The sequence below is a fragment of the Dermochelys coriacea genome, chromosome 17 (genome assembly GCF_009764565.3).
Source record: "Dermochelys coriacea isolate rDerCor1 chromosome 17, rDerCor1.pri.v4, whole genome shotgun sequence".
Classification (NCBI taxonomy): Eukaryota; Metazoa; Chordata; order Testudines; family Dermochelyidae; genus Dermochelys; species Dermochelys coriacea.
The window spans coordinates 1,089,607-1,110,096 of record NC_050084.1 but is presented as its reverse complement, the minus strand read 5'-3'; the positions used below and the strand labels follow the sequence as shown (position 1 = coordinate 1,110,096).

The 20,490-nt window shown below is 48.9% G+C and overlaps 1 protein-coding gene across 5 annotated transcripts in view; it reads left to right on the top strand.

Annotated features, from left to right (window-relative positions):
* Positions 1-20,490, top strand: part of SMG6 (SMG6 nonsense mediated mRNA decay factor) — a 158,824-nt gene that overhangs the window by 7,503 nt on the left and 130,831 nt on the right. For 4 of the 5 annotated variants that reach the window (XM_038375278.2, XM_038375277.2, XM_043499160.1 and 1 more), the window contains exons 3-8: positions 4,053-4,245; positions 5,976-6,086; positions 6,885-6,991; positions 8,259-8,337; positions 9,953-10,063; positions 12,200-12,412. In XM_038375278.2, the coding sequence (XP_038231206.1) occupies positions 4,053-4,245; positions 5,976-6,086; positions 6,885-6,991; positions 8,259-8,337; positions 9,953-10,063; positions 12,200-12,412 (814 nt within the window). The remainder of the gene's footprint in view (positions 1-4,052; positions 4,246-5,975; positions 6,087-6,884; positions 6,992-8,258; positions 8,338-9,952; positions 10,064-12,199; positions 12,413-20,490) is intronic. The other variant, XM_038375280.2, reaches the window with a different exon arrangement.

Genomic DNA, 20,490 nt, shown 5'->3' with positions numbered 1-20,490 from the left:
CTACTCTAGCCTGTACTCTGTGGGGCATGTGGAGGGGTCTGTGGCCAGGGGAGACCCTGCTTTTTCTGCCTTCTGGGTCTCTTACTCACTGGTTTTTGTTACTAATTATAGATTTTGACAAAGAGGGGACTGGAGGAACTTGTTTGTGAGGAGAGGTGAAAACAGCTCAGTATATATTGTAACTTGGCTAAGTGACAAAACCCTTCTCCAGTTCTTGTGAGCTGTGTACACTTAATAAGGAACAGAATTAGCTAAGGTGGTCCAACAAGGTAAAATTGGAGAAGTGGGATGACGATGGGCAAAGGAAATATAGACTGAACGTCAGAGCAATCTTCCTGACAGCGGGATCATTGCCCAAGGGCTGTGGAGTCATAGAATCATAGAATCATAGAATATCAGGGTTGGAAGGGACCCCAGAAGGTCATCTAGTCCAACCCCCTGCTCAAAGCAGGACCAAGTCCCAGTTAAATCATCCTAGCCAGGGCTTTGTCAAGCCTGACCTTAAAAACCTCTAAGGAAGGAGATTCTACCACCTCCCTAGGTAACGCATTCCAGTGTTTCACCACCCTCTTAGTGAAAAAGTTTTTCCTAATATCCAATCTAAACCTCCCCCATTGCAACTTGAGACCATTACTCCTCGTTCTGTCATCTGCTACCATTGAGAACAGTCTAGAGCCATCCTCTTTGAAACCCCCTTTCAGGTAGTTGAAAGCAGCTATCAAATCCCCCCTCATTCTTCTCTTCTGCAGACTAAACAATCCCAGCTCCCTCAGCCTCTCCTCATAAGTCATGTGCTCTAGACCCCTAATCATTTTTGTTGCCCTTCGCTGTACTCTTTCCAATTTATCCACATCCTTCTTGTAGTGTGGGGCCCAAAACTGGACACAGTACTCCAGATGAGGCCTCACCAGTGTCGAATAGAGGGGAACGATCACGTCCCTCGATCTGCTCGCTATGCCCCTACTTATACATCCCAAAATGCCATTGGCCTTCTTGGCAACAAGGGCACACTGCTGACTCATATCCAGCTTCTCGTCCACTGTCACCCCTAGGTCCTTTTCCGCAGAACTGCTGCCGAGCCATTCGGTCCCTAGTCTGTAGCGGTGCATTGGATTCTTCCATCCTAAGTGCAGGACCCTGCACTTATCCTTATTGAACCTCATTAGATTTCTTTTGGCCCAATCTTCCAATTTGTCTAGGTCCTTCTGTATCCTATCCCTCCCCTCCAGCGTATCTACCACTCCTCCCAGTTTAGTATCATCCGCAAATTTGCTGAGAGTGCAATCCACACCATCCTCCAGATCATTTATGAAGATATTGAACAAAACGGGCCCCAGGACCGACCCCTGGGGCACTCCACTTGACACCGGCTGCCAACTAGACATGGAGCCATTGATCACTACCCGTTGAGCCCGACAATCTAGCCAGCTTTCTACCCACCTTATAGTGCATTCATCCAGCCCATACTTCCTTAACTTGCTGACAAGAATGCTGTGGGAGACCGTGTCAAAAGCTTTGCTAAAGTCAAGAAACAATACATCCACTGCTTTCCCTTCATCCACAGAACCAGTAATCTCATCATAAAAGGCGATTAGATTAGTCAGGCATGACCTTCCCTTGGTGAATCCATGCTGACTGTTCCTGATCACTTTCCTCTCCTCTAAGTGCTTCAGGATTGATTCTTTGAGGACCTGCTCCATGATTTTTCCAGGGACTGAGGTGAGGCTGACCGGCCTGTAGTTCCCAGGATCCTCCTTCTTCCCTTTTTTAAAGATGGGCACTACATTAGCCTTTTTCCAGTCATCCGGGACTTCCCCCGTTCGCCACGAGTTTTCAAAGATAATGGCCAAGGGCTCTGCAATCACAGCCGCCAATTCCCTCAGCACTCTCGGATGCAATTCGTCCGGCCCCATGGACTTGTGCACGTCCAGCTTTTCTAAATAGTCCCTAACCACCTCTATCTCTACAGAGGGCTGGCCATCTCTTCCCCATTTTGTGTTGCCCAGCACAGCAGTCTGGGAGCTGACCTTGTTAGTGAAAACAGAGGCAAAAAAAGCATTGAGTACATTAGCTTTTTCCACATCCTCTGTCACTAGCTTGCCTCCCTCATTCAGTAAGGGGCCCACACTTTCCTTGGCTTTCTTCTTGTTGCCAACATACCTGAAGAAACCCTTCTTGTTACTCTTGACATCTCTTGCTAGCTGCAGCTCCAGGTGCGATTTGGCCCTCCTGATATCTTTCCTACATGCCCGAGCAATATTTTTATACTCTTCCCTGGTCATATGTCCAACCTTCCACTTCTTGTAAGCTTCTTTTTTATGTTTAAGATCCGCTAGGATTTCACCATTAAGCCAAGCTGGTCGCCTGCCATATTTACTATTCTTTCGACTCATCGGGATGGTTTGTCCCTGTAACCTCAACAGGGATTCCTTGAAATACAGCCAGCTCTCCTGGACTCCCTTCCCTTTCATGTTAGTCCCCCAGGGGATCCTGGCCATCTGTTCCCTGAGGGAGTCAAAGTCTGCTTTCCTGAAGTCCAGGGTCCGTATCCTGCTGCTTACCTTTCTTCCCTGCGTCAGGATCCTGAACTCAACCAACTCATGGTCACTGCCTCCCAGATTCCCATCCACTTTTGCTTCCCCCACTAATTCTACCCGGTTTGTGAGCAGCAGGTCAAGAAAAGCGCTCCCCCTAGTTGGCTCCCCTAGCACTTGCACCAGGAAATTGTCCCCTACGCTTTCCAAAAACTTCCTGGATTGTCTATGCACCGCTGTATTGCTCTCCCAGCAGATATCAGGAAAATTAAAGTCACCCATGAGAATCAGGGCATGCGATCTAGTAGCTTCCGTGAGTTGCCGGAAGAAAGCCTCATCCACCTCATCCCCCTGGTCCGGTGGTCTATAGCAGACTCCCACCATGACATCACTCTTGTTGCACACACTTCTAAACTTAATCCAGAGACACTCAGGTTTTTCCACAGTTTCGTACCGGAGCTCTGAGCAGTCATACTGCTCCCTTACATACAGTGCTACTCCCCCACCTTTTCTGCCCTGCCTGTCCTTCCTGAACAGTTTATAACCATCCATGACTGTACTCCAGTCATGTGAGTTATCCCACCAAGTCTCTGTTATTCCAATCACGTCATAATTCCTTGACATCACCAGGACCTCCAGTTCTCCCTGCTTGTTTCCAAGGCTTTGTGCATTTGTATATAAGCACTTGAGATAACCTGTTGATCATTTGTAGTTGGAATGGTCCAAGCTCTAGAGAACATAATGTAGGGAACAGTTCTGCCCTCGCAAGTGGAGAGCTATGGCGGGGAAGACCCTGATTTCTGTGGCAGTGAGTCTTTCTCATTTTCCCCCCTTTTATGTGGTCTAACTGGGGAGGTGTAGCATTCCCAATTGAAGTTAATCACAGAGAAATGAAGTGTGTAGGGGGGAATAGAGACAAAGGGAATAAAGTTTCTGTTTTTGTCATGAATCTGTGAGTTATTTTTGGTTGGGAGGAGGGGAGACTGGTGCACCCTTCTTTCCATGGTAGGACTTTCCCTGCCCTCTAGTTATCTCTTTCCATGGCCTGCTAAATGTAGTGCTCAGAATGAACAGGTATTTGAGGGCTAAGGCAGCAGTGTGGGAAGGGCTTCTGTGCATTGGATCGTCATTGAAAGTCTGTACATTCCCCTCTCGGTACCAAGATTCACTCCTACCTGGAGGATCCCAGCAGTGAGGCTGTGGCAGGAGCACCCTCTCTCTTTGACAGGCCAGAAGGAACAGAGAGTGGCTCTTTTCCCACTCGCCCTCCTGCATTGGGAGAAGGGTGTGACTGCAACTGTTCAGATCTCTCTGCAGCAGTGTACTGGTGAGGGGGTTCATTTGCTGTCTAATGGAACAGTGAGAGGTTGCTGGCATCTCATTTTTGTGTTGGATGGGGAAGTAGCAGGCAGTTCAGCAAATGTTCCCTGGCAGCTCTGAGTTTGCGCTCAAACTAGCACAGTGGGGCAGAGCCGTTTAGTTGCTGTTGTGTCAGCTGTTGACTGTGTCTCCTTCTAGAGTAGAGATGCTGCAGCTGTATGAACGATGCATCCTCATGGATATTGAGTTCTCCGATAACCAGAATGTGGATCAGCTGCTCTGGAAGAACGCCTTCTATCAGGTGATTGAGAAATTCCGTCAGCTCCTCAAAGATCCACTAGTGGAGAACGCGCAGGAAATTCGGAACAAACTGCTTCAGCTCCTCGATGAGGTAAGAAAAGAAACACCAGTTTGAGGCTGGCTAGACCTTTGGGAGGAAGTGTTTTCTAGTTGTTAGAGCAGGGCTGTGGTGAGTCAGCACACCTACATTCTGGTCCAGTTCTGTATGACCTTGGCAGATCTCTTCTCTTCTTCAGGGCTTGTCTACATGAGAAACTTGCACCAGTTTAACTAAGGGTACGTTTACACTGCATGCTTCTTTCAGCAGAGTGTAGTGTACATATGCTTATAGCCCCACTAGCACAGGTATATGTAGCAGAGTAGCCGGTGAGACACGGCTTAGACACACAAAGACAAGTCTGGGTGGGTACTCGAGTACGTACTCCACACCGTTCTCTACTTGCCCAAGCCATGCCTCCATGCCTACACTGCTCTTGTAGCCATGTGTCACGGAGTGTGGGGAAGTCCGGGACCTGCACCCCTCTTCCTGGGATTCATTGTGACTCTCAGCCAGCCAGTAAAACGGAAGGTTTGTTGGAAAATAGGAACACAGTCTAAAACAGAGCTTGTGGGTACAACCAGGACCCCTCAGTCAAGTCCTTCTGCGGGGCAGGAAGCTTAGACCCCAGCCCTGGGGTTCCCTGTATTCCATCACCCAGCACCAAACTGAAACTAACCCCCCCCCCCCAGCAGGCTCTCTCCTGCAGCCTTTGTCCAGTTTCCCGAGCAGAGGTGTTACCTCCCCCTCCCGGCCCAGGTTATAGGCTCTCAGGTCTCCCTTCCCCAGTGAAACTCTCCTGGCACATTCCCAGGTCACCACTCCCCCTCCCTGCTGCGTCACACCATGTAATGTCCGGCTGCCTCCCCACTGCTAAGGCCTTTCCCTGCTGCAGGAAGAGACTAGGAATGGGCAAAGGCTCTGGCAGGGGGAGGCAGCAGCTCCCCACTTCTGAAGCCTGTCCATGCTGCACAGAGCTGCTGGAGGTCTTCCCAGCCATGGGGAAAGGCTGTGATGGCTTTCTTCTGCTGAAGTCTGTCCCTGCAGTCTGAAAAGTCTCCCGCAGCAGGGAAAGGCTCTGGCAGGGGTGTGTTGCTGCAGTCTTTTCCCACTGTCTCCCCTCTTCCAAAGCGTTTCTCTGGCTAGTGTAGCTACACAATGCAATGTGGACTCAGCCTGCTTTTCACTGTGGCATGGAGCTACAAATACCCTACATGCTGGCACCAGTGGTGTGTAGTGTAGAGGTACCCTAGAGGTGTGATTTTAAATTGATGTTGTTAAACTGGTGCAACAGCTGTGTTGACCCTCTTGTTTATTATGGTTTAAACCAGGCTAGATTTGTTTTGGTTTAAGTCAGTTAGGAATTAGTTTAAAATAAACCAAAGTAAACCTAGTTTAAACTGAACTAAATAAGAGCATTCACAGACTTTTCTACTGATTGAATTACATTGGTTTAAATCACACCTTTAATTAAACCACTGGACCTTTCTAGCGGAAACAAGGCCTTAGTTTCCCTTCCTGAACAGTGAGATAATACTGATCTGCCTCCCAAAGATGTCATTGTTAGATGCTTTGAGATCCCTGGATGATAGATCCTAGAAGAAGGTAAATTTTTTTTTTTTTTTTTTTAAGAAACAAATCCCCAGGTAGCGGGCTCTCTTCTACCTTCCACCCAGCAGTGCTGGCTGTGAGCGAACTGGGCTCTTCCAGCTATGGCTGGCAGACTTTGGCTTTGTGCTCACAGTCATTGAGGGACATCACGTTTGTCTGCTTGTTTGTTGCAGGGCACTATTTTCTTTGACAATTTGCTTCCGAAGCTGCAGGTGTCATACCAGTTCAAACTGGAGGATTATATGGATGGGATGGCCATTCGCAGCAAGCCCTTGCGGAAGATGGTAAGTAGGGTTCCCTTCCAGGACATGTTGTCCTTGGCATCTCACATGAGAGCTCTCTGATGAAAACTCTATCATGGCATCATCAAGAAGTGGGGGTCTCTTTATACCGATGACAGCATGTTCTCAAGAATATTTGCTCACTTGTTCTGATAACTCAGAGTTAAACAGCTCCAATGTGTTTATTGGTCTCATGTTTCTTTGCAAAGGTGAAGAATTTTGCTCTGCCTCAGCACTCAGACCAGGGCTGGAATGGGGAGTAGGTGTTAGAAAGAACTATGATTAGTGCCTCGTTTATTGAACATTCTCTTTGTATCTATATTGAGGCCAGGTCAATGATGAGAGAGAGAGAGAACAGCAGTGCCACTTCAATGCGACCTAGTAGCATGTCAACCCTGGGCAGTGGAGCATGAGTGGGATCACCTAGCAAGTGATGTTCTCAGCCCAGCTCCATTTCCTAGTGGGTAGGTGTCCACATCACAACTATCCCGTGATAGGCAGTCTCAGCAGCAAGCCCAAGGGCTGAGTGAACCATGGAGCCTGCACTCCCCTAACTCCTCCAGGGCAGGGGTAGGGCACGTTTATGAGACGGGAGTGGGGAGGGGAGCTTTGCTGTTGCTGCACATGCTGAACATGTTCCATGAGAAAATAAGTGTTTCTTGCAGCACCTTTCACAAGAACTCCAGCTAAACGGCAACCCCCATCTCCCTGGTGGCACATGGAGTCCTTGTGTGCTGCACGCCTACAGATGAGCAATGGCCGCAGAGTTTCCATAGCATGTCTTGAATGTTTCTTTTCAAGGTGAAGTACGCGCTGATCAGTGCCCAGAGGTGTATGATTTGCCAAGGGGACATTTGCAGGTACAGGGAGCAAGCGAATGACACAGCAAACTATGGGAAAGCACGCAGGTACCGTACCCTCCCCCTCAGCCCGAAGCAGAGTTCTTACCGTACTTAGCCACACGGCCATCACCTCATTTCACACCCAGTTATGCCTGTGGCCAATGCAGACCTTCCATGCTTCCCATTTGATTACTGTCCAACAAGATTAAAGAATGCAGAAAATGTTGGACAGACTAATCTGCACCCTAAGAAGCACGCTTGTTTGGCTGATGGATTCTGCCCCCCGTCAGGGAGTGTTAATGTGGAAGCTGTGCTGCGCTCTGAAGTGATGGCGGTGCAGACTGTTGGGCCTGACAGTGTGGCTGGCTTGTTTTCTGCTGAATTCCTGCTGACTGCTTCTCACCAGTGGAGGTTCTCACATCTATCCATGTGTTCTGGCTGCAGCACGACTTGGTGGCACCTGTTGCCTCTTGTCATTCTGTTTGTGCCTGTGATAAATTCCCTCTTCTGATCAGGGCTGTAGGCAAGGCAAAGCCCAGCGTGCACTGTAGATAATGTGGCATTGACGGTGAGGAACAAAGGGAAAGAGCCCTAAAGCATAGCAGGGCTTGTCTATAAGGGACAATGTGCAGAGCAGGGGAACTAGTTTAGCCACTGCAGGTTTCTGACTTTTTTGGAAACTTTCTGCCTGGGGTTCTTGTGGAACTCTTCTGCATGAGGTTCGGGAGGGGAATAGGAGGCTCACCACCATCTGACCAGCCCTCTCCCTGGGACAGAGGCATGTGGTATAGACTGGTGTGCACTGATGAACAGATACACCCTCTAGGGAATACAAAATAAAGGACAGACTACCATTCAGGCCAGGCCCTTTCGTCCGGGGTAGCTTTACCATCACAAAAGGATTCAAAACAAACAAAACAATGCAAAACATGTGGTCCCAGCCAGCAGAGTCCTTTTCAGCTTCCACTGGGTAGCCTTACCTGGCTCCCTCCTATCCTCCTGCTGGGTGCCCTGGGAGACACTTCGCTCATCTTCTTCAGAGTGAGCAAGGAGTATTCCTCGTCCTAACCTGCAGCAGGCAGTCACACGATACTTCATCTGCTGGCCCCTCTCCATTATGTGCCCGTCTGGAGACTACAACTCTCAAAGGGGCTTAATAGGGCTGTAGCAAATGTGCTGGCTGCACATGCACTCACAGGCCCTTGCCACCTGGGCAGAGGGCCAGCCCTCCTTGGATGTGCCAGTGATGAAAGGGGCCCCAAATGAAGGGAAGGATTGTCTGGGTCTCTGCAGTGTCTTGCCAGTCACCTGCTGTCTCTCTCTCCCCACTCAGTTGGTATCTGAAGGCTCAGCACATTGCCCCCAAAAATGGCCGTCCATACAATCAGTTGGCTCTGCTGGCTATCTACACGGTAAGAGCCTCTCTGGGCATGTGGGACTAGAAGCAGTGTGGCCTCTTGGCTGATGGCGGACGTCCTTCCTGGGGAGGTGGCTGTATGTGAGGAAGCACCTGCACCATGCTTGTCACCAAATGGTGGGGCTGTGCTATGAATGATGAGGGCACCATAGGCAAAAGGGACATGTAGTCAGATATGGGCAGCAGGAGTTCTAGTCCTTGGCCTGTCTGCAGCTCTTGGGCCTGGGGTAGTTACAGCTCAGTTGTATGCTGTGTTTTCAGACTTTATAGTGTAAGTCTGAATTTGGTGCCCATAGTGCTAACCAAAGTAACCTTTCTAGCCACATGTGCAACATTTCTGTACCCTGCCAGGGTCTGCTAGAGTTTAGTGTGTGAAGGTGACTGGCTAGCTATCCTTTGTCCTGCTTGAGGACACAGTCCCTGTCCTAGTGAGCTCACATTCTAAACAGTCCTGTCCTGAACCAGCTGTCTGTGGGCTGGGGAAAGACACAGGGCAGTGTGTTCATTGGGGATGTTAGCATGTAGTTTTTTAGGGCTGCAGTTGGGGCAGGTTTTGCCAGTGAGGTGATTCTGCTGTCTGGTTTGTTAATTCTTCTGGGAAGGGAGGCCTTTAGGAAAAGTGTATTTGATGGCAGACAGTGGAAGTGTAAGGCCAGAGCGTAGGGATCAGTGACCAAACATCTGCTGAAATGCATGAGCTCTGAAAGATGCCATATTAAAACAGAATAGCTGAAAATTGCTTTCTTTGTCATACAGAGCAGGGTTCGGAGATGTATTTCCCTGACAACTGCTGATGGACAACCCTGACTCCTGGAGCGGCATGGAGAGCCACTGAGTTCTCTGCTGTGCTGTGGGTGTCTGTGTGGCTGTCAATTTTCAGGAGAAACTCTAAATCCCGAGTGGGCCTTGGCAGGTTCAAAGCCTTTTGGGGCACCCTTTAGTAATGACCCACCCAAATAGCCCTGATCCCCGCTGCTGTAAAGGAGATGCTGAGAGGAAGAATAGTCCAGTAGTTAGGACATTAGCCTGGGGCTTGGAGTCTTGGGTTCAGTTCCCAGCTCCACCCCAGAGTTTCTGTGTGACCCTAGGCAAGTCCATTAGTCTCTCTGGGCCTTTGTTTGTAAGATGTGTAGAAGATCATTTCCCTACTTCACAGGGGGGCGGAGAGGATTGTGAGGTGCTTAGATACAGTGGTAATGGAGGGGAAAGCAAATCCCATAGACAGACTTGCAGTGTGAGGGACAGAGTGAGGTTGGGACTTTCAGTCAATACTCTCTATGGTCATCAACTAAACTGGCCCATTTCAGAACCAGATTCACTGGGCCTGTGGCCTTTGGTCAGATGTTTTACCTGCACTCCCCACGGTGCACAGAGGCTTGGACTTGGTGCTGGTGGCTGCAGGTAAATGTGTTCTCCTGCGGGAGTCCAAGGCCCCATGGCATCTGGGATGTGCTTTAGAAGCAGGACGTGGCTTCTCTGTTTTTAGCTGTGAATGACAATCTGCACTTCTGGGTGTGCCAAGAGGTACAGGATGACAGGTGGCCTGGGGTTGGGTTTATACTACATGCTCCAGAGTGATGTGGAACGTGTCTCTGGTTGTGTTTCTGCAGAGGAGGAAGCTGGATGCTGTGTACTATTACATGCGCAGCCTGGCTGCCAGCAACCCCATCCTCACAGCCAAAGAGAGTCTCATGAGCCTGTTTGAAGAGACAAAACGCAAGGTGAGACTTGGTGCGGGGCTACCTGATGCTGCTCCCTCCTTGATGGTGCCTCCTGCCATGTCCTGGAGCTGGGCTGGCTGACACTGCAGGTGCTTTCTGCCAAGTGCTAGGGATGTATTGCTCTTGCACTGGGACATAATGAAGGTGCTCTCATGGATTGGTAACTGGTTAAAAGATAGGAAACAAAGAGTAGGTATAAATGGTCAGTTCTCAGAATAGGGAGAGGTAAATCGTGGTGTCCCCCAGAGGTCTGTACTGGGACCAGTCCTATTCAACATATTCATAAATGTTCTGGAAAAAGGGGTAAACAGTGAGGTGACAAAATTTGCAGATGATACAAAATTACTTAAGACTGCAAAGGATCTCTCAAAACTGGGTGACTGGGCAACAAAATGGCAGATAAAATTTAATGTTAATAAATGCAAAATAATGCATATTGAAAAGCATAATCCCAACTACACATATAAAATGATGGGGTCTAAATTAGCTGTTAACACTCAAGAAAAAGATCTTGGAGTCATTGTGGATAGTTCTCTGAAAACATCCACTCAATGTTCAGCAGCAGTCAAAAAAGTGAACAGAATGCTAGGAATAATTAAGAAAGGGATAGATAATAGGACAGAAAACATCATGTTGCCTCTGTATAAATCCATGGTACGCCCATATCTTGAATACTGTGTGCAGATGTGGTCGCCCCATCTCAAAAAAGATATATTGGAATTGGAAAAGGTTCAGAAAAGGGCAACTAAAATGGTTAGGGTATGGAACAGCTTCTGTATGAAGAGAGATTAATAAGGCTGGGACTTTTCAGCTTGGAAAAGAGACAGCTAAGGGGAGATATGATTGAGGTCTATAAAATTACGACTGGTGTAGAGAAAGTAGATAAGGAAGTGTTGTTTACTATTCATAACACGAGAACTAGGGGTCACCAAGTGAAATTAATAGGCAGCAGGTTTAAAACAACTAAAAGCAAGTATTTCTTCACAAAACGCACAGAGGATGTTGTGAAGGCCAAGACCATAACAGGGTTAAAAAAAGAACTAGATAAATTCATGGAGGATAGGTCCATCAATGACTATTAGCCATGATGGGCAGGGATGGTGTCCCTAGCCTCTGTTTGCCAGAAGCTGGGAATGAGCGACAGGGGATGGATCACTTGATGATTACCTGTTCTGTTCATTCCCTCTGGGGCACCTGGCACTGGCCTCTGTCGGTAGACAGGATACTGGGCTAGATTGACCTTTGGTCTGATCCAGTAGGGCCATTCTTGCGTTCTTGTGATTGGTGGGGGGGTTGGAAAATGGCTATTGGGTCTGGATTTGACTCTTGCATAGTTCTGAGAAAGGGTGGAAAGTAGACTCAGCTGCCAAAGTGAAGCGTCTTTTCTTGTTTCTCTCCAAAGAGCGGTGAGTGGTTCAAGAGATCACTGATAAGCTCTGGAGCTTTTTCATCTCTGGGTCACTGGTTAAAGGGCATAGAATTCCTAGAATACCAGGGTTGGAAGGGACCTCAGGAGGTCATCTAGTCCCACCCCCTGCTCAAAGCAGGACCAATCCCCAATTTTTGCCCCAGATCCCAAATGGTCCCCTCAAGGATTGAACTCACAACGCTGGGTTTAGCAGGCCAGTGCTCAAACCATTGAGCTATCCCTCCCCCCCAATCTTAGCTAAGCAGTGACTGAAAGTTGTTCCAGTTCCTAGTGAGACAGGGATCCACCTCATCATAGTCACCATCATACTACTTGGCATGCTAGTTGGTGGGTTTATCAAATAAGTCAAGTAAGTGTTCAGATGGGCCATGGAGACTGAGCTCCCTTCCTCTCCTCTCATCTCCTTAGAGGTGGACGCTCCAGATCAGAGGTGTGACATGTTGGCAGTGCACTGTTCATGCTGTGTAGGTGTTTTGTGGCTAGATAAAGTCTTTCAAACTCCAGGGCACTCAATCTAGCATCTTTCACCAGAGCTGAGGTTACTAAACATCCAGCAGTCAAACAATAGAGCAGGCAGCTGCTGTGCTTTGCAAGCTGGGGAAACAGCTGGCTTCTGACGGATTTTTTTCCCGGTAAATGAAATGATGACTTATTTTCCTGAGCCATGATCCCAGAGGTTTCTGAATCTGTATGTCTTGTCTCCACAGGCTGAGCAGATGGAACAGAAGCAGCATCAGGTGCTGGAACTGAGCCCTAGCCGATGGGGGAAGGGCAAGAAGTCCACATTCCGACAAGTTGGAGATGACGCCACTCGGCTGGAGATCTGGATTCATCCCTCCCACCCCCGCTGCTCCCATGGCCATGAATCCAGCAGAGAATCTGAGCAGGACAATGGTCTTGGGAACCTCAGCCCCAGTGATGTGAGTACTGTGGAACACTGCTGTTGACTTTGGTGTCATATGTTTGGAATGCAGTTGAATGACACTGCATCTCTTTTGCTTTCTTCTCGCTAAATATTCCAGTGTTTTGGCTTCTCTTATGCCAGCGACATATTACCTGGCCTAAGGAGCTGGTGACCTTATGCTTCTTGTGTTTAAGGCATGTTGTTATCACCTATTCTTTGGTAACATGTGGTCATGTTGCTGTTCCTGGAATTGTAAAGAGACAGATGGAAGAGGCAGCAAAAAAAATTCCATTGAGAGGCTTTAATTTAAGTGACACAAAGGGATGGGAAATGTTGAGGTCGGCAGCTGAGGAGCTGTGGATTGCTGGGGATCCTCCAGCCTTTGTGACTTTTCCTGGAAATGGGACATTTTCCCTAGAGCCACCTGGTCGGAGTCGTGCTCAGGGAGGGTGAAAGCCAGGGATTTAACTTCTGTTGTAGTGAAGTATGTGTGTTGTTTATTGTGCTAGAAGCCAGATACTTTCCTTTCCTCCTGCAAAGGAAAGAATAAACCAAAGGCATCTCTCATAGGTCCCATCTGTGTCTCTAGCAAGGGCTAGTCTGAATGAACTCGATTAGTCAGATATGGCCCATGAATGTGTAAGCTGAACAAGCCAATTGGTAGGAGAACACCTGCTTGGAGCTTTGCCTTTCTCTAGGGATGCAAACACTTTCTTGGCATATCTTGCATGCAGGAGACCTTGCATAAGAACTCTGAGCAGCCTCTCCGGAGACAGCTGCTAGGGGGATACCTGACTGGGGATGGGAGACATACTCTTCACACAGGGCAGGGCCAAGAACTCCTCAAAGATTGTTTCAATGTTAGAACTGGTTTATTGTCTTCAGCTGCACTAAGAATACTGAAGCTTCGTTCTGTTTATGGCGTTGGTACGGCCTTGCTGAAATACAGCTCTCTGCCAATGTCAGCCAGATTGGGGGCCTGTTTTTCTTACTAGACTTGGATTGATGCATGTGCTTGAAACACAAGGCTTAGGAATGGCTTTTCCCACCCCACTGCGTTAGTGAAGGCCTGTGTTCTCTGTTGCTGCCAGAGATACAGAAGTGAAAGTGAGGAGAGCTAAGAAGTCAAGAACATCTTACACCAGGATCAGTGCATGAAGCTCTTCTATTTTTGTTCCTTCATTCTTACCTCTGTTGTCATTCTCATTCGTGTTTTCCTGCACAGTGTCTAAAAGGGGGTTGAGGAGTACTCCGTCTTGCCACTATGTGGTGCTGTTTCTCCTCCTAAGGAGGTTGTGCCAAGCACAGAGGAGAGTGAGGCACAACCTAAGAGAACCTCAGCCCTTGATTATATGAAGCACAAGTTCACTGGAGGGGCGGGGAGGCGAGGCAACTGCTGTCCTAGGAGAACATGTGCCAGGATTTTGGATGCTCTTTTATAGACTAATCTAAACTTGCCTTCCCCACTAGCTTTAGCACTAGGCAAGGTTGGAGCTAAGCAGTGCTCTCTCCTCTGTGCTGACTCTGGTGCGCTTGGGATCGTGCATACATGAGGCATGTATTTCACCACATGCTCCCAATCTGTGGGGAAGCGAGATAGGGAGAGGGCAAAGTCCCCTCACTCCAGGATTGAGTGTAATACTGTAAAATAGCTGTTCTGTTACATATGGCTCAGGGAATTGGGAAAGAGATTCCGATCCCTGAGCCTTTCTTGTCTAGGTGCTACTTCAAATCCATTCCAAGGCAATGGTCACTGAAAATGGTTATCCTGAGTCTGTTTCCTGGTATCCTGTTGTCTCATCATAAAGCCCCCACCTTTGGACCCTTGTTGGCATACTCAGCTGAGAGGCCACATACTGAGTGTTTGTTCTGTGGACAGAGGCCATCATCCCCAGGAAATGCATGCTAGCACAGACGTGTGTTCTGTATGTTGTTACTGAGCAGGGGACTCTGCTCAGCTTTGCACTCCCTCCGTGTGTGCCTTGGGCCAGTCACTTCTCTCTCTGTGCCTTTCTTTCACATTCTGTAGAATGGGGATAGTGACACCACCTCGGAGGGGGCTGGCCATCAGGTTAGTAAAGCCCTTTGGCTGAGACCGTGAGATGAAGAAGGCTGGAGAAGGACAAATTACTAGGCTGATTATCATTATCACCAAGAAGAGTGAAGTGCAGTCCTGTAATTTGCCTGTAGTAATGGCTAGTTAGCGGTTTGGTGTGGTTTCTTCTGCCAGTTTACCACATCATATCTTCCAGGGGCAGCAGAGCTCAGCAAATTCTACCCTCTTCCTTCTGAGGTATCCTGGCTCTGGCCCCTTTCTCTGTTGGCATGGAGGCCTGGATGCTGAGGGCAGCCTGTTGCCTTAGACTAGATCACAGAGGGCCAAAGCCGTTCCTGGGTTATAATACTGCCTTTTCACTTGAGGGGCTTTTTTTGTGCATGCAGTCTTTTGGGGTTTAGCTCTCCTTGTCTTTCTTTCTCCAGCTGCACTGAAGTCTCTTGGAAATGTGTAGCATTGACACTCTACCCCAGGGGTTCTCAAACTGGGGGTCAGGACCCCTCAGGGGGTTGCGAGTTTTATTACATGGGGTGTCGCAAGCTGTCAGCCTCCACCCCAAACCCTGCTTTGCCTCCAACATTTATAATGGTGTTAAATATATAAAAAAGTGTTTTTAATTTATTGGGGAGTCGCATTTGGAGGCTTGCTATGTGAAAGGAGTCACCAGCACAAAAGTTTGAGAACCACTGCTCTAGCCTGTGCTGAGCTGGTGCACTGACTTCTGATGGCTGGATTGCCATGGCATGTTCCTACTCAGGGAAGCAAGAAAGTGGCTGAGCCAATGACCAGCTCCATTGGTTTTTAGGTTTTTTTACAGCTGAGTAGTGCAAAGTGAGCCCAAGAGCTGGGTCCCTGCTTCCTGGCTGCACTTGCCTTGTGTGTGTGCCTGCGTTTGAAATGGGATGCTTGATGGGTGACGCTTGGTGAGCACACAGTGAGCCAGTGGAGGAAACCGTCCAAGTTCTCTCAATTCCTTGAGAAAGTGTTAATGTTACTCAGAGTCAGAGATTTTAATCACCCCTGTCAGGAAGTGCAGAGTTAAGGTTCCCACAGTGGCCTTGTGTTTTGGTTATGCATCGTAGTAGACTGTTCCTCACATTATCATGCAACATGCTCCATAGGTGCAACTAAAGTTAGAGGAGAGACACATTGTAATAATTAAATAATACTTTGTCCTTCTCTGTGGAGGTCTTGAGTTCTTTACAACCAGTAATGAATTAAGCCTTCTATACCCTTTCTGAGGTAGGACAGTATCATACAGCAATGAAAAGTTTAGGCCACACAGAGAGCCTGTGGCAAAGCTAAGACCAGAACCCAGGTCTCCTGATTCCCTGTCCTGTGCTCTAGCCACAAGATTTTTCTGTCTCCGACACAATACTAGTTATTTCTTGACTAATGTGTCCCTTGCCCAGTATTGTGGGCCCTTGTAATGATAGGCCCTTTTGCAGTAGCACATGAATGCAATGGGGCAAAGTTACAGTTACAGTGGGACTGTTAGAACTGGAGTTCAGAGCTCACTGCAAGAGCTCTTCACACAAGCCTTCCTCCTCAGCAGCAGCAACTGAAAGAACAAATCGGCTGCATTTCTGCAAACAAGCAGTAGGATGCCACCAGCAGCTGCATAAAGGAATGAGGAGAGCAAATGCCTTCTTACAGACTAAATGTAGTGGGGTTCTTACCTTTCTGTTCAGGGCCAAGGTACTAAGGTAATGGGCACATTGGAAATACCTATGAAGGGTCTTAATTTTTGGTGATTAATGTCTCAGCCTTAACGCTACATTAACATAGCTCGTTGTGCATAAAGTCCTTGATTTTGCTGTTAATTCTCTAAATGACTGTGATGGGTGTGAGTGCTAGTGGTGAGAGTGGGAAGGGTGTGTGACAGAGCTGGGTGAGGTGGCGAGGACTGCGCTATGTGTCAGATCTGTAGGCGATACCTCTCTGTGCAGTGCCCTCACAGTCACCGACAATTTGACTGGAGACGGGCTCTGGGCCCTTCTAGCCTCCCGGCCTTTCCCCAAGTCTCCCTTGTACTGGGCTGGATTGGAAAATCTTCTCGTTGTTAGGTGATCAGAGAAATGCTGGTCTGAAGGTGGAAATGCAGTGTCACCCCTTTGTCCTTGCAAGGCAGTTGAGATCAGATGGGTTGTCCCTGCACTCCCTCCTAAAACCCTGTCTGGGTTCTTCTGGCTCATGGAGCTTGCCAGACCATGCTTGTCTCTCCGTGGCTCTCTTCATAGCTGGGTACAAGTTGTTTCTGTTTGTGTCAGGACATCTTTGACCATTTTCATCTTCCCTCATTCACCAGCTCTTCCTTTCTGAATGATTCTCTTCTACCCACTGCTTGTCTAATCCTCCCATCACCATGGTGTCTAGACACCAGATGCATCCCTGCAACCATAACAGTAATCAAAGGTGGGAGGAGGCACTTCCTGTGACTCTGGCTGTCTGTTTGTCCAGGAGCACTGAAGAGTCCTGTAGGTTGCCTGGGCTGCATGCTGCTTTCATCGTAGGGCAGATGGCCTCAGCAGAGAGCAAGGTCACTTTCCCAGTCAGCTCCTCTGTGTTTCACATCCGTTTTCCCTGGGTTCTATTTGCTGTTTCTTCTCCATGTGCTTGTTCCTCTTGGGTGACTGTGCTGACTGGGGTGGCAGGGGAATGGCTGATTTCCTTGTCTGTTTAATTTCAGCCTAAAGTCTGTTCTGAGTCTGGGGTTCTGTGGCTGGTGATGAGATTTCATAGAGAAGTAGAATAAAATCTCCTCTCAGCCTAGTTGAATAGCTTTGCAGTACTCCTCTGCCGCGGATCACTCTGCTTCACTCTCACCTGCCAGCGTGACTCAGCTGCTCTTGCCTGTGTATCAATCTCACCCATCCAGTCCACGCTCACAGTGGGATTGCACTGTTCTCTCTGGGACAGTTTTGTGTTTCTGGGGTGCTTGGCACTGTATTAGCCAAGAACACATCTTTGCACATACAGCTATACCACAGAGAAGTACTCTCTTGCCTAGTGAAGTCGTTGTGTGTGAAGGGAGCTGTTGTTACATCTGCAGCGTTTCCTGTAGCTCTTTTCCTCTACATATAATTAGAAATAAGCGACAGACAAAAGTTGAAATGGTGTGTTATTAAAATCCTGTACCGGCCCCTTCGCAGAGGCACCTGGGTGAGAGTTCCAGTAGGGAAATGCATCTTTTCTGACAGTTCATCAAACTAACGGGAACTTGTCTCCTCAGTCATAGTGTTCATGCTAGCGTGGCTCTGTACCACCTGCACAGTTCCCAGAGGCTAAAGAACAATTAATGGGGAGGCCTGAGGTTCTGAAGCCACTAAAGAGAATTGTTAAATCGTGGTGTTTTGAACAGAGGGAAAAGTAAAGAGAGGCTGAGCTTTGGGATGGCAGGAGGAGGGCAGCCCAGACAGCCATGTTCAAAATGGAAGCTAGCTGGGTGGCTTAGGGTTTTGGGGTCAGCACAAAGACAGGAGTTACAGAAGGGGGCTATACTGCTGACTGCAGAAGCAGTAGAGGATGTCACTCTGAGGAGCAGAATGATCGTGGCTGAGAATTTAGGGCACCATAAGCACAATCTTCCCAGCTTTCTGATGCTGCTTCCGTAGGACTTTGGAGAGCGCCCTGGCATCTGGCTTAGGCTTCAAGCTATTCGTACATTTTCCTGTTACATGCAGAGCTACGGTGAGACTCAGCCTGTTCTGGTTTTTACAAGAGCCTGTCTTGGGAAGAATAATACCTGCTGGCAGAAGTGCAAGGCTCCCTGTTTTATTGCCTCGTGGGGTCAGGTGGGGAGCCTAGGCAAAGAGTGACCCTTTTGTTTTGGGAGCTGAGATCTGGAGAGTAACTTGAAGCAGACATTGCTTCTATTTCCAGTTTAAACAGTGCAATCGGGAATTGAGGCACAAACCCTTTGATGTAGCACGTTCTATGCATTCTCCCCCTACTGTTCTCTTGGAGCACAGCTCTAAGAAAGGTGAGAAGTCGCCTAGTATGTATGTGCTGGGAAACAGACAGGGCCGCACTCACCACTTGAGTGGATGCCCCAGAAACTGTTAACTCAGGACTAATGCTTTTTAATCCTTATAGGATGTTCACCTGCAGCCTTGTGTGCTCCATCTCTACCCAAAAGCACTGTGAGTGGTGGGCAGGTCACCAGTTAATCCAGCCAAGCCCCGCGCACTTACCTAATCGCTTGATAGCCATGGACCCTTGTGTTCATGTTGTACGCCGAGGTGCTCCAGAGAAGTGGAATGTTTGTCCCCCAATGTGGGGGGCTCCTGGTTCTTTGACAGTGCATGAGCCAGTGCTGGGTCATAGTCCCCACAGCTCAGCACCAGGTCCAGCTGATCGCAGGGCCTTTTAGCAGCGCTAGAACATTTGAGTGGGAAGGAAGTCTCTGGTGGTTCAGGAAATCTATCTCCTTTGCATGTTGGCTCTGAATATCTCCAGCAAGGGTGACTCCTGGCTGTGCAGTTGCCCAAAGTATTGCTAGATTTATAATTTGCTCCCTAATATCTGACTTGGGAGCCCTTCAGTCGCCCATGCATTGTGTTCTGCTTTTGCAGGAAAATAAAAGTAGTGGCTCCCTGTCCTCCTTACTGCATTGTATTGTATCAGCTGCTTTGTTGCATTACACTCCGGAAGTGCTGCTCCAGTGAGGAAGGGAAGGGAAGAGATTTCAGTGGAGAGGATGCTAGGTCAGGGGTGGGCAAACGTTTTGGCCCAAGGGCCACATCAAGATGTGAAACTGTATGGAGGGCCAGGTAAGGAAGGCTGTGCCCCCCAAACAGCCTGGCCCCCATGCCCTATCCATCCCCACCACTGACTACCCCCCTCAGAACCTCCAACCCCCGCCAGCTCCTTGTCCCCTGACCGCCCTCTCCCAGCACCCCCTGCCTCTAACTGCCCCCCCCCCCCCCGGAACCCCACCCCCTATCCAATTACCCCTGCTTCCTGTCTCCTTACTGCCCGCTGGGACCCCCTACCCAACTCCCTTCTCTGCCATTCGGGACCCCCTATCCAACCCCCTTCTTTGCCACCCACATGCGCCACTGCTGTCATCCCCTTACCATGCCGCTCAGAGCGGCAGGAGGACTGAGCCAGCTGTGCTGCCCGTGCGGTGGGGTAACTGCGGGGGCGGGGCCGGGGGTAGCCTCACCGGCCAGGAGCTCAAGGGCCGGGCAGGATGGTCCCGCGGGCCGTAGTTTGCCCACCTTTGCGCTAGGTACTAGCAGGAGGCCAAAGGCAGCTTCCTAAAGTTTTTCCTCTCCCCTCCCTGCTAGACCAGTGGCACACTCCTTGAATTCTCTTCCTTTGCCCCCACTAGAGACCTGCTTCCTGATTTCTCTTCTCTCCCACCCCAAGCAGAGTCCTGTTTCCACCCCCACAGGTTTGCAGGAAGCTGTTGGGTTTTGGTTACTCACTTGTGGAGGTCAGGGCAAGGTCTGGGTTTTTTTTTCCCTTTGTGTTTAGGAAACGGTTTACAAACTATGTGTCAAGAGCTGGGGAGCAGGCCCAGTGCAGGTAGAGTGTGAAAGGGGCTTCTCAACCTGTTACTTGCTGGACTTGAGTTAGTTCTCTTCTCTGTCTCCCCACTGTAATTTTTCTCTTGGTTGGCAGTGTGAGCACCTCTGAGTGCATCCCCCAGCCTGCAAACTCTCCACCTCCTAATGTGACCTCGGTCACCAAACCACCCTGGGCTTTATTTTTACTCTAGCCGTTTTGTTTCGAGCTGTGATGTTGGTTTCTTTCCTCTAACAGAGAGAGGCCTTCTCTCAGGAGGAAGCAGAGTGTGCCAGGCTGCAGTTGAGGCTGGTTAAACACTAAAACCACATTCCTAGCCTCTCTGGGCTTGAGACGTGACATAAGCCATGCAGCTAGCACTGGCTTCTGTTCCCGCTAGCCTGCCAGTTACGCACCTTCCCAGGCTTGCACGGAACTCTCTTTTTTAGTTATGCTTTTTGTTTGAAAATATTTGTATTTATTTTATTTATAATATTGAGCTCCTGTCTCAGCTGCACTAGAGATCC